The 15,353-nt window shown below is 33.4% G+C and overlaps 1 protein-coding gene across 26 annotated transcripts in view; it reads left to right on the top strand.

The window, feature by feature from the left end:
• The window catches only part of PICALM (phosphatidylinositol binding clathrin assembly protein), a 119,969-nt gene that overhangs the window by 62,695 nt on the left and 41,921 nt on the right, over nucleotides 1-15,353 (top strand). For all 26 annotated transcript variants that reach the window (XM_007490837.2, XM_007490841.2, XM_007490840.2 and 23 more), the window contains 4 exons: nucleotides 3,394-3,479; nucleotides 4,732-4,855; nucleotides 5,329-5,465; nucleotides 12,306-12,409. In XM_007490837.2, coding sequence (XP_007490899.1) covers nucleotides 3,394-3,479; nucleotides 4,732-4,855; nucleotides 5,329-5,465; nucleotides 12,306-12,409 — 451 coding nt within the window. The remainder of the gene's footprint in view (nucleotides 1-3,393; nucleotides 3,480-4,731; nucleotides 4,856-5,328; nucleotides 5,466-12,305; nucleotides 12,410-15,353) is intronic.

Raw genomic sequence — 15,353 nt, forward strand, 5'->3', positions numbered from 1 at the left:
CTAGGTGAAGTGAGGAATATCCCAAACACTCTGCTCCCCTCCAAATTCTGCCATCTGTGAGCCGCCCACTTTCCCAACTGTGGGCTCCCATTGGGCTGAGGGGAAGAGGGGCAAGGGATGTGAGAAAAAAAAAGCCCTGCAACCTAGCAGCCCAATGGGTGTTCTGCCTCCCTTCCCTGTGGGGGAGTTGTAGGGGTGAAGTACTTGATCAAAGGGGTGGAGTAGGGGTGTGGCACTTGGTCTAAAGGGTGGAGTGGGGGCAGTGCCTGGCACTCCATCTCTAAAAGGTTTGCTTTCACTGTTCTAGGGAGTTAGGAAGTTTATGGCGTTTGCCATAGCTATAACAGACTTCTTGAGGGATAAGCACGCCCACCCCCAACCTGTACAACTTAATTTGACTGTCCTTTGTACTTGCCACCCCTAATGAATTTGTCCTGAGATTAAAAACTACTAGTTGAACTCCCCATATATCAATTGGTCAATGGATGAATAAATTATGACTTATTAATATAATGGAATACTATTGTTTCCCCCAAAATAACCAAGAAAGCTAGGATTACTTACATTAACTGATATATAGAATGAAGAAAGCAAAATATCAACAATCTATACAACAACAACATTTTAAAGCAAACAATTTTGAAAGACTTAAGTACTCTGATCTCAGCCAGAATTCCAGAGGACTAAAGGTGAAACAGGCCTTCTCTTTCTTTTATGAGACTAACAGTTGAAAGATAAATTAATTCTCTTATAAGGATATCTGACAATTCTTGTGCATAGGCCATAAAAATAATTTTCTTATACATATGCATTTTAATTTTTCCTGATTTAAAATTTCCATTGGTTGGCCACTCAATTAAAACAAATTATTTTGCATGTTAATACAAATGTTAAGAAATGTCAGGAAATCAGGTTTGTTATTACAATCTTGATAGCGGCTTAGTTAGTACTTCTGTACTAAGTTTTAGTTTTTTTCATACCAACTACTATGAGTCATCTGAGACAAACTGCACCAGTCTCTTATGACCTATCCTTTGAGCATCTATTTTATGATGCTGTTCTGTGCCCACCCAGTTTTCATTCTTCCCTTAGTAGACGTACATAGTGTTAGAGTTATACAAGATTACTTTGGAATATTGGTTTCCTTAACCCAATTGCTTAGTTTATAGTCTTTTTGTGTGGACACTCCCTTCACTGAAGCAGATCACAGCTTAAGAATTATTGTGACCTGAAAATTAATTACTCTGAACTTTATAGAAATGAAGATGTTTTAGATTTATAAGGATGTTTTGTGATTTTGGTAAAGGAGATTCTAGGGTAAATTGAAAGACTAGAAGGTTATGTGACAGCATTTTCTCCATCATCAAACTCCCAGCACTATAGTATAATTAGAAATTTAGAGAATAGCTCCAGATCAGAATTACAACTAACTAGCAACTATTAGACTAAATTATATGCAACCTAATGTATTTAATTTCTGTATTGTTTATCTTTTATTTTCCATTTGTATTGGGTGACTTCTTTTAGCTTTTTCTCCCCTCCCTATTGGTTAGGAATTCTGAGGAAAGGTAACTTTTTATTAAAGTTTTATGTCCTCATGCAATGTAGTCTTTCAATTTCTTTTATCACTGATTCCACTGCTAGGAATATACCCTAAAAATGTTAGAGATAAAAGAAAGGCTACATACCCACTGAAATATTTATGGCAGCATTTTTTATAGTAGCAAAGAATTGGAAACGAGGTAGATTTCCATCAATTGAGGAATGATAAAAAATGTGCTAATCTGAATAGTCTTGTGCTAAAAGAAGTAATGAGCATGGCAATTTCAGAGAAGCATGGAGTCGGTTCAGCCAAAAAAAAAAACTACAATGGATATAGTGATATAAATGGAAAGAACAGCTCCAAAATAATCAAAACTGAATTATGTTATAAATTACATTCTGAAATTGCTTTATAAAAGCTAGCAATCTTAAACTTGGAAGCTAGGTGGCATAGTAGATAGACTGCTAGACCTGTAGTCATGAATATCTGAGTTCAGATTTGTCCTCAAGACACTACCTCTGTTGTGATCCTGAGCAAGTCATTTAATATCTATTTGCCTTTGTTTTCTTATTTGTAAAATGGGAATAATAGCAGCTATCTAATAGGGTTGTAATCAAATGAGATAATAATTATATAGCACTAAGTTGGGTGCCTGGCACATAGTAAGCACTATATAAATTTAAGGTATTATGATACTTAATTTTCCTTTCCATTCATCCCCTTCCATTTTTCCAGAACTCAGAAGTGCACAGATAGGAAAAAAGAATATATTTTCAGATTTTTTTTCCTATATGCTGATGATGGGTTATATTGAATTTTTTTCTCCATCTTTTTTGTTTTTAAGAAAAATTCTTTGTCATAACTGATAGCTCTTTGGGAAGAGTAAGTCGAGGAAAGCAAGAACATCTAGGAAATGTAATGATTATTTTTAAGATCATCATGAAATTGTAGCTTAGATACTAGTACTAATTGCAGAATATAAGGAAGCAGAGAAATTGTATGGTGAACTTATTGAGACAGGTCAATTAAATCAGCATATACTTTATTAATTAATGTTTGAACATAAAGGTGTACATAGGAGAAGGTGGTAAAAAATATGTTGGGAAATATGATTTTAAGAGTAAGGCATGAGTCAATAAGCATTTTTCCAACAGTATATTTCCAGGTGCTTTGTTAATCACAGGGAATAGTAGCAACACAAAAAATAAAATCAACTTAATTTTAGTAGAAAGGAAATTGTTCTTATTGCCTTGCACTTATTTCTAGATTGTTTGTTGGTTTAGAATAGATTATTAACTTGTAAGAGAAAAGTAGATAATATACAACTGAAGGAACAAAAATAAGTAAAAGATAATATGTGGTTAAAATAAATCGATTTAGACAAATTGTCTATACTGGAAAACAGGAAATGAAAAGACAAAAGGATGTAAGCCTTTCTTTAATTACATTTAATTAAATGAAAATGCATCCTTAAAGGGATTCTGACCACAAGCAATCACTTATGACAGAGTTGAATAGATGACTTGATAGAGGTACCAATAAAGATGACTTTGGTTTCTTATTATTAATGAGAGAGAAATCTGGAACACTGCTTATCAAAAGCTGATTTACGATCTCCATTTGTGAGGATTTTATGGAGATGGCCATATATGCAATGTTTTTTATATGTTTTGCTTAGTATCCAATTTGTTTGGGGGCTATTAGTGTTTTAACATTTACCTTGAAATTATGCTTTATAAATGAATACTGGAGTAGTAGAGTAATTTATACTTTGGTCAGCTATATCATATTATTTATCACTTATGTTTAGCTAGATTTGTAAAATTCTTCATAATTATATATTTTTTCAGGCTCCCAGCAGCCTTCTTGATGCTTTGGAACAACATTTAGCCTCTTTGGAAGGAAAAAAAATCAAAGACTCAACAGCTGCAAGCAGGTACCTTTGTAAAGCTCTCCTTTGTTTGTTTAAAATTCCAAATGGTAATTTGTTACTGATTATTTTAAGATTTCACTTCAATATCATTTTTATAGGACCAAGTTATAGCTGTTTTAAGCATTTTAATAGGTATATGGCTTTCAAGCCTTTTTATTTTCTAAGCTGTTGTATTTATATACTAAATAAGTGATAAAAATATCTTCACATGGCCATAAAATTCTTATACAATATTATGATTTATGATAATTTTTCAATTTTGTTTTGTCAGATACCTTTGTTCCTCTATAAGGCATTTCGATATGTCTTTGCCTAGATAACTGAGCTAATTTTTTCGTGTTTGGACTTGTCTTTTTTATATAACACCTTAGTTTTTAGAGGAAATTGTACTAACTATTATGATTAGATAATTTTAATGTTTAGTACTTCAGATTTCCCCATTCAATTTTCTGATAAAATTAATAAAAAAAGATTTAAAAAGTCCAATTCATTCAGAGAAACCATGTTTTTAAATGGTTAAATTGTCATTTGGAAAAACTTTGTATAATTTATAGTTTATTAGAATGTCATTAATGTTTTTTAAACCTTTAGAGTTGGGAGACATTATGTGACTAATTTGACAATATGAAATTTTATACTTTTTTTTTTTAACACCTGCTAGAGGTTTAACAGAAATATGGCCTACAGATAAATAGAACCGAATAAAAGGCTGTTTGTTACTGAATTCTGATAGCCTTTTGTTACAATACTGCATGATGTTAACTCCTTCCAACACCTCTCCCCCCTTACATTACTGTGTAATATTCATGGGAATGTAATAAAATGACAGAATTTAACTGTAAATTTATAAAAATCTGATCTGTGTGAAATTTTATCCCAGAAAGTATTGTTATGTTGATGTCTTAAATGTGTAAATTTAATGGCATCTGTTAAAAGGTTACTAAGTTTTCTTTTTTTTTAATTATTGATATATTTTATTTTTATATTAACTGTATTTCCCATTCTCCTTCCTAGCTCAGAAATGCATTCTTTATAATGAGTAAAAAGGAGTTAGAAAACAATTCAGCAAAACTAATTTGTTGAAAAAAGTCTGACATGCAGTGTTGCAGTAGTCAGCCAGTAAACATTTAATCTTTTGTGTGCTAGGCACTATGTTAAATGTTGGGAGCAGTCCAGACTATTTCTTCTCTCGCCTCTTACTGTGATATGAAACATTCAGGCAATCTTCATCTCTTTTTCTGTTCAACTATTCTAGGGCTACAACCCTTTCCAATGCTGTCTCTTCTTTGGCAAGTACCGGCCTGTCTCTAACCAAAGTGGATGAAAGGGAAAAGCAAGCAGCCTTAGAGGAGGAACAGGCTCGTTTAAAAGCTTTAAAGGCAAGTGTATCTTTCTGTTTAAGAATGCTTACTTCTTTTTCTAATAAAGTAAGTGTAGACTGAAGATAGAAATAGAAATTAAAACTAACTAGGCATGTTTTATTTACTGAATAACCATAGTGTAGTAGAGTATTGAACTTGGAGCCTGGAATTCAAATTCTGCCTCAGGTATATGATAACTATATGAACGTTGTTCTCCAATTTTCATCGGTAAAATGAGCGGGTTGGACGTGGTGGCCTCCAGGGTTCTTACCAGCTTGGTAATTCTATGATTCTTTGTAAATAATATGAACTCGAACATTGGATAGATATTGATAATATGTGAAACAATCTGGTAACCTAGTTCTTTGTTATCTACGACAAATAGTTAAATATAGTAGCCAGAAAATAACATGTTTGCAAATGAATGATAGAATGTTTTAAGTTTTATTTTTTGTAAGAATTCTTTTTCTGGATTTATATTTTCTCTGTAGGAACAGCGTCTAAAAGAACTTGCAAAGAAACCTCATACCTCTTTAACAACGGCAGCCTCTCCTGTATCCACCTCAGCAGGCAGTATAATGACTGCACCAGCCATTGACATATTTTCTACCCCTAGTTCTTCTAACAGGTAAGTTATGGATTTCTAGGTTGCAAAACAGATTACTAGTATTTGTTGTGCAGAGATTCTTATTCTTTTAAATTTTTGCATTTTAGTAATTCAGTCAATAAGAATTTTTTAAACAGAGTACTAGGTGCTGGGGATACAAAGTCAAACAGAAACAACCCTCAAGTAGTGATAATAGATGGTTGAGTGAGTTTTAAGCCTCAACCTCTCAAATTTTGGGGGAAGTAGCAATAAGAATTTTCCTTAGATTTAAGTTGGTTGGTGAAATTTTAAAAATTATTCTAGATTGAATGGAAAGGAAAGCATTTATGAGTCATTGGAAATGCAGACATAAAAGTAAAATAATCCTGCCTTGAAGGGAGAGGGTGGAGCCAAGATGGCAGCTTAGTAGGAGTGAAACCTGAAACTGCTCTGATAATCCTTCCAAACCAATCTTTAAAAAGTACCTCAAAACCTTAGGAGTCAAAAATCAACAAGATGGTTAGAGGGGACTCTCCCACTGTAAGCAACTTGAAAGGTAGGAGGATAAGAGTCTACTTTCATGGAATTGGGGGGGAGGGGGTGGAATTAGAAGCAAAACTGCTCACAGAAGAGTTCTGGCCGACCACACCTCACCAACTGTGTCAAGTTCTGATTTTGGTCATGGGCCAACTTTGGGATCTCGGGACCCTGCCTACACCAATAACAGGGCACCCAAAACCCACTCCTTGAGGTCCCAGGCCCTGGCACCATCCTGTAATGAGGACCAGAAGTCTATAGTGCCTTATGGTGAAGCCCTTAGCCCCATGACAAAATGGCTCAAATTGCTGAGACTTGCAAGCCATCAGCATAGGAGACAGAATCAACAGCTTTCAGAACTCCTAGTCCAGAGGGAAAAAAGATGGGAAAATGAGAAAACAACGAAGAAATACAAGTAAAGCACAGAATCAGCAGGGGACAGTGCAGTCCAAGAAACCACATGTAAAACTTAAAAGAAAAGTGGGAATTGGCCTCAGGTGCTAGAAGAACTCAAAAAGGAATTCAAAATTCAAATAATAGTTTGAAGAAAAACAAGAAAAAGAAATGAAAATAATAAAAAAGAAAATAGCTTAAAAAGCAAAATTGGTCAACTGGAAAAAGAAGCACAAAATATCCAGTGAAGAAAAGAGTCCTGAAAAGTAGAATGAACCGAATGGAAAAGAAAGATTTAAAGGTCATGGGAGAAATTCGTTTTTTTAAAATTTGAATTGGGCAAATAGAAGCTAACAACTTTATGAGAAATCAAGTAGCAGCAATTAGATTAAAAAATGAAAAAAATAGAAGAAAATATTAAGTAACTGACTTGGAAAATAGATCCAAGAGAGACAATTTACAAATTAATTGGACTACTTGCAAATTATGATTTAAAAAAAGGGTCTAGACATCATGTTACAAGAAATTATCAAAGAAAACTGCCCTAATATTCTTCAATAAGGGAGTAAAATAGAAATTGACGGAATCCCCAGTTCATTTCCTGCAATAAATCCCCAAATGACAACTCCCAGGATTGTTATAGCCAAGTTCAAAAGCTCCCAGACCAAGGAGAAATTCTGTAAGCATCCAGAAAGAAACCATCCGAATATGGAGCCATAGTCAGAATTACACAGTATCTGGAAGCTTCAACTTTGAAGGACTGGAAGGCTTGGAATATGATATTCCAAAAGGAAGGGGAACTGGGTTTACAACCAAGAATCACCTACCCATCAAAACTGACTATATTCTTTCAGGGAAAAGTATGGTCATTTAATAAGACAGAAGATTTTCAAGTATTCCTGAAGAAAAGACCAGACTTAATACAAAATTGAAGAGAAGCATAAAAAGGTAAATAAGAAAAAGAAAAAAATTTAAAGGCTTCAAATAAGGTCAAATTCTTTATATTCTTATGTGGAATGATGCTTTCTATAACTTAAAAATTTCTTATAATAGAAGAAGTATATGTAGACCGAGCATGTCAGGATGTGTAGGATGATATGCAAAAAAAACCATGGGTTGGGGGAAGAGGATTGCACTAAGAGAAATGGGAAAAGAGAAGTAAAATGGAGTAAATTATATCACATAAAGAGCTGCAGGGAGGTTGAGAGTAGTGACAGGTGATACTTGGAACTATACTCTCACTGAAATTGTCTCACAAAGGGAAGAAAAGCCAGATTTACATGGTAATGAAACCTATCTTACCCTAAAGGGAAATAGAAGAGGAATAAGAAAGGGAGCAATGAGGAGGGGAGTAATATAAGGGAGGGGAAATGGGAGGAGTGATTAAAAGCAAAAAAGTGGTGTGGGTGGAAAGAGTGAAAGAAGAAAAGGCAAGATTAAATGAGGAAAACAAGATGGAAGGGAATACACAAATGATAACCATAATGTGAATGTTAAATGAGATGAACTCAACCATGATTTGGAAGCAGATAGAGTGGAATAAAAACCTTGAAGAGCTTTTATTTTAATAATGAGGTAGATCCCACAGGAGAATGGTGGCTAAAGGAAGAGAGTTTTGGTCTGTGGACTCATTGGGACTGTTAGTAGAGATATAAATAATGTCTTATTCTTTTCAGTAGCAACAGTAGAACTGATTTGATTACAATTTATAGAGTAAGAACAAGATATAGAAAGTGAGGTGAATGGGAAAGGGCAGCAAAACTGTGTACTAAGGTAAATAATAATTTACAGATCCTGGTATTAGTGGTCAAGAGGATGAAGAATGGATGAAAGGCTGGCTTAAATATAGTGGGTCAGGTGAAGTTACTCACATAGTCAAGCTGAATTGACATAGGGCAAACACTTAAAGCCCAGCTGATTAACTCCTCAACACTTTCTCTTCTGACCACCACTTTGCCTCCATGGATATTGATCTCTGAAGGTTGTTATTCCATTTGAAGAGAGTAGGAGATGGAACTGGCAAGTTTGATAGTAACTGGACCTATGATTTCATTAGTATACAGAAATCCGTGGTGGGGAAACTCCCTTAACCAATTAAAGCCTACCTTCTCTGCAACTCAAATAGTTAAAACATTAACATAGACAAATGGGACCATTATAAACTAGATCTTTGAGCAAAGCACTTCTCTTGGAACCATTAATTACAATGAAGCCTTTTTTGTTTTGGAAAAAAAAAAACAAAAACAAAAACCAAACACTTAATACATCATCAATTTGGTTTACTAAAAGTCATGTTGTGTATTCTATGCATTTAGCAGACTTTATTGTATTCTGTTGTCATTTTCCATAGTAGCTTGATATAAAGCAAAGGTTTGTGATATATAGACCCTTTATCTGGTGAAACTTAGAGATTTCTTTTCAGAATCTCCTTATTTTTATATATATATATATATCTAAGTTTCATATCTAAATAAATACACACACACACACACACACACACACATATATATATATATATATATATATTATAGAATATTTTTCCATAGTTACATGTTTCATGTTCTTTCCCTCTCCCCTTCCCAGAGCTGACAAGCAATTCCACTGGATTATACATGTATTATTGCTCAATCTATTTTTATATTATTCATATCTGTAATAGAATGATCTATTAAAACCAAAACCCCCAATAATATACCCACTGAACTGCGTGATCAGTCATGTTTTTTCTTCTGAGTTTCTATTCCTATCCTTTGGCTATGAATAGCGTTCTTTCTCATAAGTCCCTTGGGATTGTTCTTGATCATTGCATTGTGACTAGTAGCAGAGTCTATTGCATTTGATTATTCCATAGTGTTTCACTTTCTGTGTACAATCTTCTCCTGGCTCTGCTCATTTCACTTTGCCATCAGTTAATGGAGGTCTTTCCAGTTTTTATAGAATCAAGCAATTCATCATTCCTATTAGCACAATTGTATTCCGTCACCACCAGACACTATAGTTTGTTCATTCCCCAATCCAGGGACATCTCCTTATTTTCCAATTTGCCACCACAAAGATTGTGGGTATTTTTGTACTTACATTTTTCTTATCTTTTTGGTGTACAAACCCTACAGTCATATTGCTGGATCAAAGGGCATGCAGTCTTTTAAAGTCCATTTTGGTATAATATTTCCATTTTTAAATTAATAAAATACATAGGATTGCAAAGGAAGCCAGTTATATTTTTTTAAAAAGTTATCAAAATGTAAACTAAAACAACAAAAAACAAATTTACAGGCACCATGACTAAGTTTTATATTCTATTTTTGATACCCGCTATATGATCATAGGCAAATCCCTTAAATCCACTAAGGTCATTTCCTCACTAGTAAATGGTAGATAATACCTGTAATTACCTGAACTACCCTTCATGTAAAGCATTTTATAAATCTTAAAGTACTATATTATCTATGTTCATTATTACTAATATTGGTGATGGAATTATTCCATTTTCTGCTGGAAGAAATTTGAATTTTTGTATGTCAAAAAGTATCAGAAAATAAAATTAAAGTCATGTGGATTAATGTTTTAGTGCTGATTTAAATATGAATAGGCTATTTTAAAGAATCATAAGTGATGACTAAGAATTACTAAGAAAGGGACTCTTGAAATAACAAAGCTCTGTTGGAGATAGAAGGAAAAATTTGAAGATAAAGCAAGCCTGTTGAACCACTTTTTATTTAAGTGTTCAAGAGGTAAAGTAATAATGTTATTTATGACTTTTGGAGGGGAAAAGTCATCATTCTAATTTTTCATTGGTTATGAAAAGTCCTAAGATACTGCCAGGTAGTATAGAAAATGTGAAAAGGATATTTATAACACAGTATTTTTTTCCTCAAGGCATCAATAAGTTAAAAGTTAATACATATGATTTATCTCAGTAGCTAATTTTCATACACAAAAGAGCTTATTTGGGATTGAAGATTGACATTCTGTACTAAGTAATTTTAAAAATATATCTTATTAAATATTGTTGATATAGGAAAGTTTTAAATTCAAAACCTGTAATTTCCCTTGTCAGGGATCGAAAATGATCAAGAAAAATGATTTAGTTGTTTTATGTATATATTTTATACAAACTGGTGCTAATGGTAGACAAATTATTACAAGACAGATGAATTTAGAATTACACATCCTTGACATTGCAGGAAACAGGCACTGATTTTTGTTATATGCACAAGGAAAGTAAGACAGTTGTTATATGGAACTTGGTTAGTCTGATATTTGTGTTCTATATAATTAACTTATAGGAAATATTTCCTATATTTATTATTATATAATAATATTATATATAATTTATTATTAATATTAGTAGTAGAGAGAAAAAATTTTTATAATAGATAGGTAAATTGACATTTTGCCTCAGTATACTTCCTTTGCAAGTCACTTATAGTTATTGTGTTGTCTAGCTCTTCTATCCAACTTGCTGTTTATTCTTTAAAGATTTACTTTTTCTCGTATGGGCATCATAGCTATTCTACTTAAAGCATAGCATTTTGGGGAATTTCACTTGATACACATTATGGCACAAAGCACTCCAGTGTTGTACATTTTTGTTTTATGTTAATTTCTCTTCAAAATTATTAATTATTATGCCTAAAATATATATAAGCAACCCAAAATGTGGTATTTCTAGATGAGCGTATTTGGTTCATGAGGAGTACCATTACATTAATATATCATAGTTTGTTCAGCTCTTTGCCAGTAGATTATCATTCCGTCTTAGAATCTAGTCGTATATTTATTTTATTTTTAATGTTCGCTAGTACCTATTCCATCTCAAGGATTTGTCTCCCTCTAAACATCCTCCACCTCATGTGTTTGTTTCCCTACAGCAAACTGTATGTTGAACTCTCATTTATCAGTTTCAGATAAGAGTAGAGTTCATTTGATGCCCATTCCCACTTTTTCTACTGGGTTGAGTACTCTTTTTTTGTACACATCCCGGTTATGAGAAATAGAAGATTAATTCTACTTTTTCTTCTATACTGGTTATACTACTTTTGCCATCCTTTCTCTTTCCCTCTTAAATACTATAGAACAGAATTAGTCCATTCTTTTGTTTTTCTTATTTTCTTCAATATCCTATGAAGACATCAATGTTCTGAAGGAATAGTGTTTCTGATTTCCTTCTATTAGAATGTTTGCATTGCATCATAGTTCCAATTGCCCAAATATATTTGACTTTGCTATTTTCTTCTGACTCTGAGTTTGCATTTCAAAATTCCCACTCATTTCTAGTCTTTTCATTAGAAATGTTTGAACATCACCTGTTCCAAAAAAGTTCTTTTTTTTTCTCCCTATAGTATTATATTCAGCTTTTCATGGTAAGCTTCTCTTGGTTTGGAAGCCTTTACTTTTTTGGAATATTGTTTTCCAGGTCTCTTATGTGATTTGGTATTTCTTCATTTTGGGTGTTTGAATTATTTTTATTTTTATGTGAGAGAATTCCATATCTACCAAATTTATTTTCCTTTTGGGTCATATTAGCCAATCTGATAAGTGTGAAATGGTATCTTAGAGTTTTAATTTGTATTTCTCTAGTCAGTAGTAATTTGGAGCCTTTTTTTCATATGATAGTTTTAATTGCTTCATCTGAGAATTACCTGTACATATCCTTTGACCATTTATCAATTTAGGGAATGGGGAAGTGGGACAGGCATTAAGATTTTAAAGGCTTGTAGTAATTTACATATGTATGTAATATGAATATAAAGTTTTAAGTGTTTATATGCCTATTTAGTACATAATGTTGCCTTATCTTAAAGCCATCTCATCCCTTGTGACCTCTTCTGCATTTGGCAGAATTTTAGTCTTACTAAAGGAACCCTTTATACTCTTGATATTAAATTTGTATGCAACTATAGCCAAGCATGAGACAATAAAATACTTCCCTGAAATTTCTCTTTTTAGCACATCAAAGCTGCCAAATGATCTACTTGATTTGCAACAGCCAAGTTTTCATCCATCTGTACATTCTTTATCAACTGCACCTCAGGTAGCAAGTACATGGGGAGGTAAGCAGTCAGTGAATTCTTAATGGAACATTGTATAAATTATATTTTTAGTCACTATTGCTTTTGCTTTTTCTAGGTGATTTTGGCTTGATTTGATAAATGAGAATATGAATGATATCAAATAATTGTGTTGGAGCACTTTGGTTTTTGAAGAAACTTAATAAATACATAATTTATTTGTCTACACTAAATTACAAAGTAAGATAAAATGCCATAGAAAAAAATTTTTATGCCGCACTACTGAGTTTGTCATGTGCTTTTAGAGTTTAGCTACTTATTAAATCTTTATCCATAACTTAAGGAGAACTGAGCCTTTTTTTGCTAATCAAATTGCAGAGGCAACTAGGTGGTTCATTGGATAGAAAGCCAGGCCTGGACAGGAGGTCTTGAGTTCATGTCTAGCCTTAAGGTACTTCCTGGCTTTGTGACCCTAGGCAAGTCACTTAATTCCAGTTGTCTAGCCCTTACCTCTCTTCTGCCTTGGAACTGATACTTAGTATTGATTTTAAGTCTGAAGGTAAGGTTGTTGTTTTTTTAAAGGTACACTTGCCCGTCAGAAAAACTGGAGAATGTGTAATAGTTATGACTAGTATACACAGTTGATATTAACAGAATATTTGCTTTGATTTTCTGGTGAATGAACAGAGATTTGCTTTTTGTTTTAAATGTTTGCTTGATTCAAACCAACAGCTTAATAATGGCTATTTAAGATTCTTGGCTCTTAGAATCAGAAATACTTGCATAATATCTTTAATATATAGGAACCTTAATATTTGACGAGCCCATGATTATAGATTTTTCTTGTATTCTATAAGAAAAGGGATCCAGATATAAAGTTCTTTATCTGATTCAGCAAGTTACGTTTTTTGTTTGTTTGGTTTTTTTGTCATTACTGTTATAAGTAAGAGAGTTTATAAGCATGAGAGGAGGGTCTGCAGGGGACAGATGCAGAGGATGGAGGCAGGGAAAGAATCCTGGAATGTTGAAAAAAGAGGGTAAGTATTGAAGGTTGATGGTCTGTGGCAAGATTAGCAGGGCCAAGGGGAAAGATGCTGCACTTAACAGGATGATGAGTCAGGCTAGTTGTAGTTCAGGGATCTTTTTCACGGGAAACATAAGTCTTAACAGCAAGGACAGTTAAAGATAATCCAGAAAGTAAGTTGCTAGTAAAGCCTCACAGTTGCTTACAGTCAGCAAACTACCAGAGAGACTAACTGCTTCCCAGTTTTTTAAGCTCAACCCTCTTTTCAGCATTCCAGAATTCTATCCCTGCCTCCATCCTCTGCATCTAGAAGGAGGGAAAGGGAACATCAAAAAAGATATGTAATGTCTAAGTGAAGAGCGACAAGCCATACTGTCTTCAGATATCGTTAGTTCACAAATTGGATCTAAATTAATAAGCGAACTTTCCTAATCCTTTACAGCATGACGATTAGAAGTGTTCCCTAACCTGTTCCTTTCATGGTAAATCTTTTTTGGATATGAAATAGTTATATGAATTATTCAAAATTTGTTCCTACTGCTTAAAAAAACAAAACACCGAACTGTGAGAATCTGAAGTGTTCGGTTGGTAATCGGTACTTTTTGCTTCTGCAGTATGTTACTGTCATATCTCATTTTTACATGAAGTCAAGTCTGGATTCTTTCGGGCTTTGTCCAAGAACACAAATTTTGATAGTGTCTATCATGCTAGAATAGAAAGGCTTTGAATAATGGTTGTAGCATATTATGCTATTTGAGCACCAACCTAGCTAAGCATAAAGAATTTATGCTTAGACAAGCTACACCATTACTAATTAACTTCTTTTTGCCTATGGCAGTTTTTAAAAGAGAAAACAAAAATCAAAATGGCCCTTTATTTTGTTTGGCCTTTTTTCACCTCTATAATGATAGTGGCAGAATAGGAGCTAGATGTTGGAAGAATAATAGTTCGTAGGCCATCTATAAGTACCAATTTAGCTATTGATTCTTCAAATATGAAATCGTTGTCTAATGACAGATGAACAGGCATATTACAGGAGAAGCTTCACTAATTTGGCCAAAAAAAACCATTAATTTGGAGTCACAGGACCTGATTTTGAACCATGCTTTCTTCTCAGATAGGTTTAGTAGAATTATTTATTCCCCCAGGATTCATTCCTTATCTGAAAAATCGCAGATCAATCAAGATTGCTGAAGTTCTTTACAACTAGAAACCTATGAACTTATATTGGTATTGACATTCTCATTATAACTGTAACCAGGAGACAAAAGGAAGTTACCACTACGTGGGTGAATGACTCAGAGGCAGTAATTGTAGTCAAATAAAGGAATTCATTCAGCATTGATTTTTTTTGAAGCACTATTTGGAATTCCTTAAAAAAAAATGGAAAAGTTCTTCCGTTGTCAGAGACCTCAGAAGCAATCCATTCCAATTTGTACTAAGACAAAACTGACAAATAGGTCATCTCTCCTTTGCTTTATGGTCATCAGAGCAGGGAAAGCTGTTACCTCCCAAGACAATTCATTTTATGCTTTTATGATCTAATTTTTAGGAAGTTTCTTTTTATATTGTACATTATTTAAATTAAGTTCTTTGCAGCCTCCATCTTATGCAATTAGTTTTACCCTCTGGGGCCAGATAGAAGTCTTAATAACCATTTCCAAGTGATATTCATAATATTTGTAGATAATTATTATGTCCTTCTCTAGATTAAAGGCTCTGAATCTTGAATTCAAGGCCCTTTAATGTCCTAGTTGCCCTCCCCTCCTATTCTTTGCCCAGCTTAATGACACCCTTCTTAAACAAACTTTTCTAAATGTGATCTTATCAAAGATATAGTGGTATAATCACCCTTTTAGTTCTAGACACTATGGCTTAATATAATCTGTTCTATCAAATTGTATACTTATTGAGTATACCAAATTTTTGCTTGCTTTTTAGATTAATTGCTCTCATGTTTCT

This window comes from Monodelphis domestica, chromosome 4, assembly GCF_027887165.1.
Source record: "Monodelphis domestica isolate mMonDom1 chromosome 4, mMonDom1.pri, whole genome shotgun sequence".
NCBI classification, from domain to species: Eukaryota; Metazoa; Chordata; class Mammalia; order Didelphimorphia; family Didelphidae; genus Monodelphis; species Monodelphis domestica.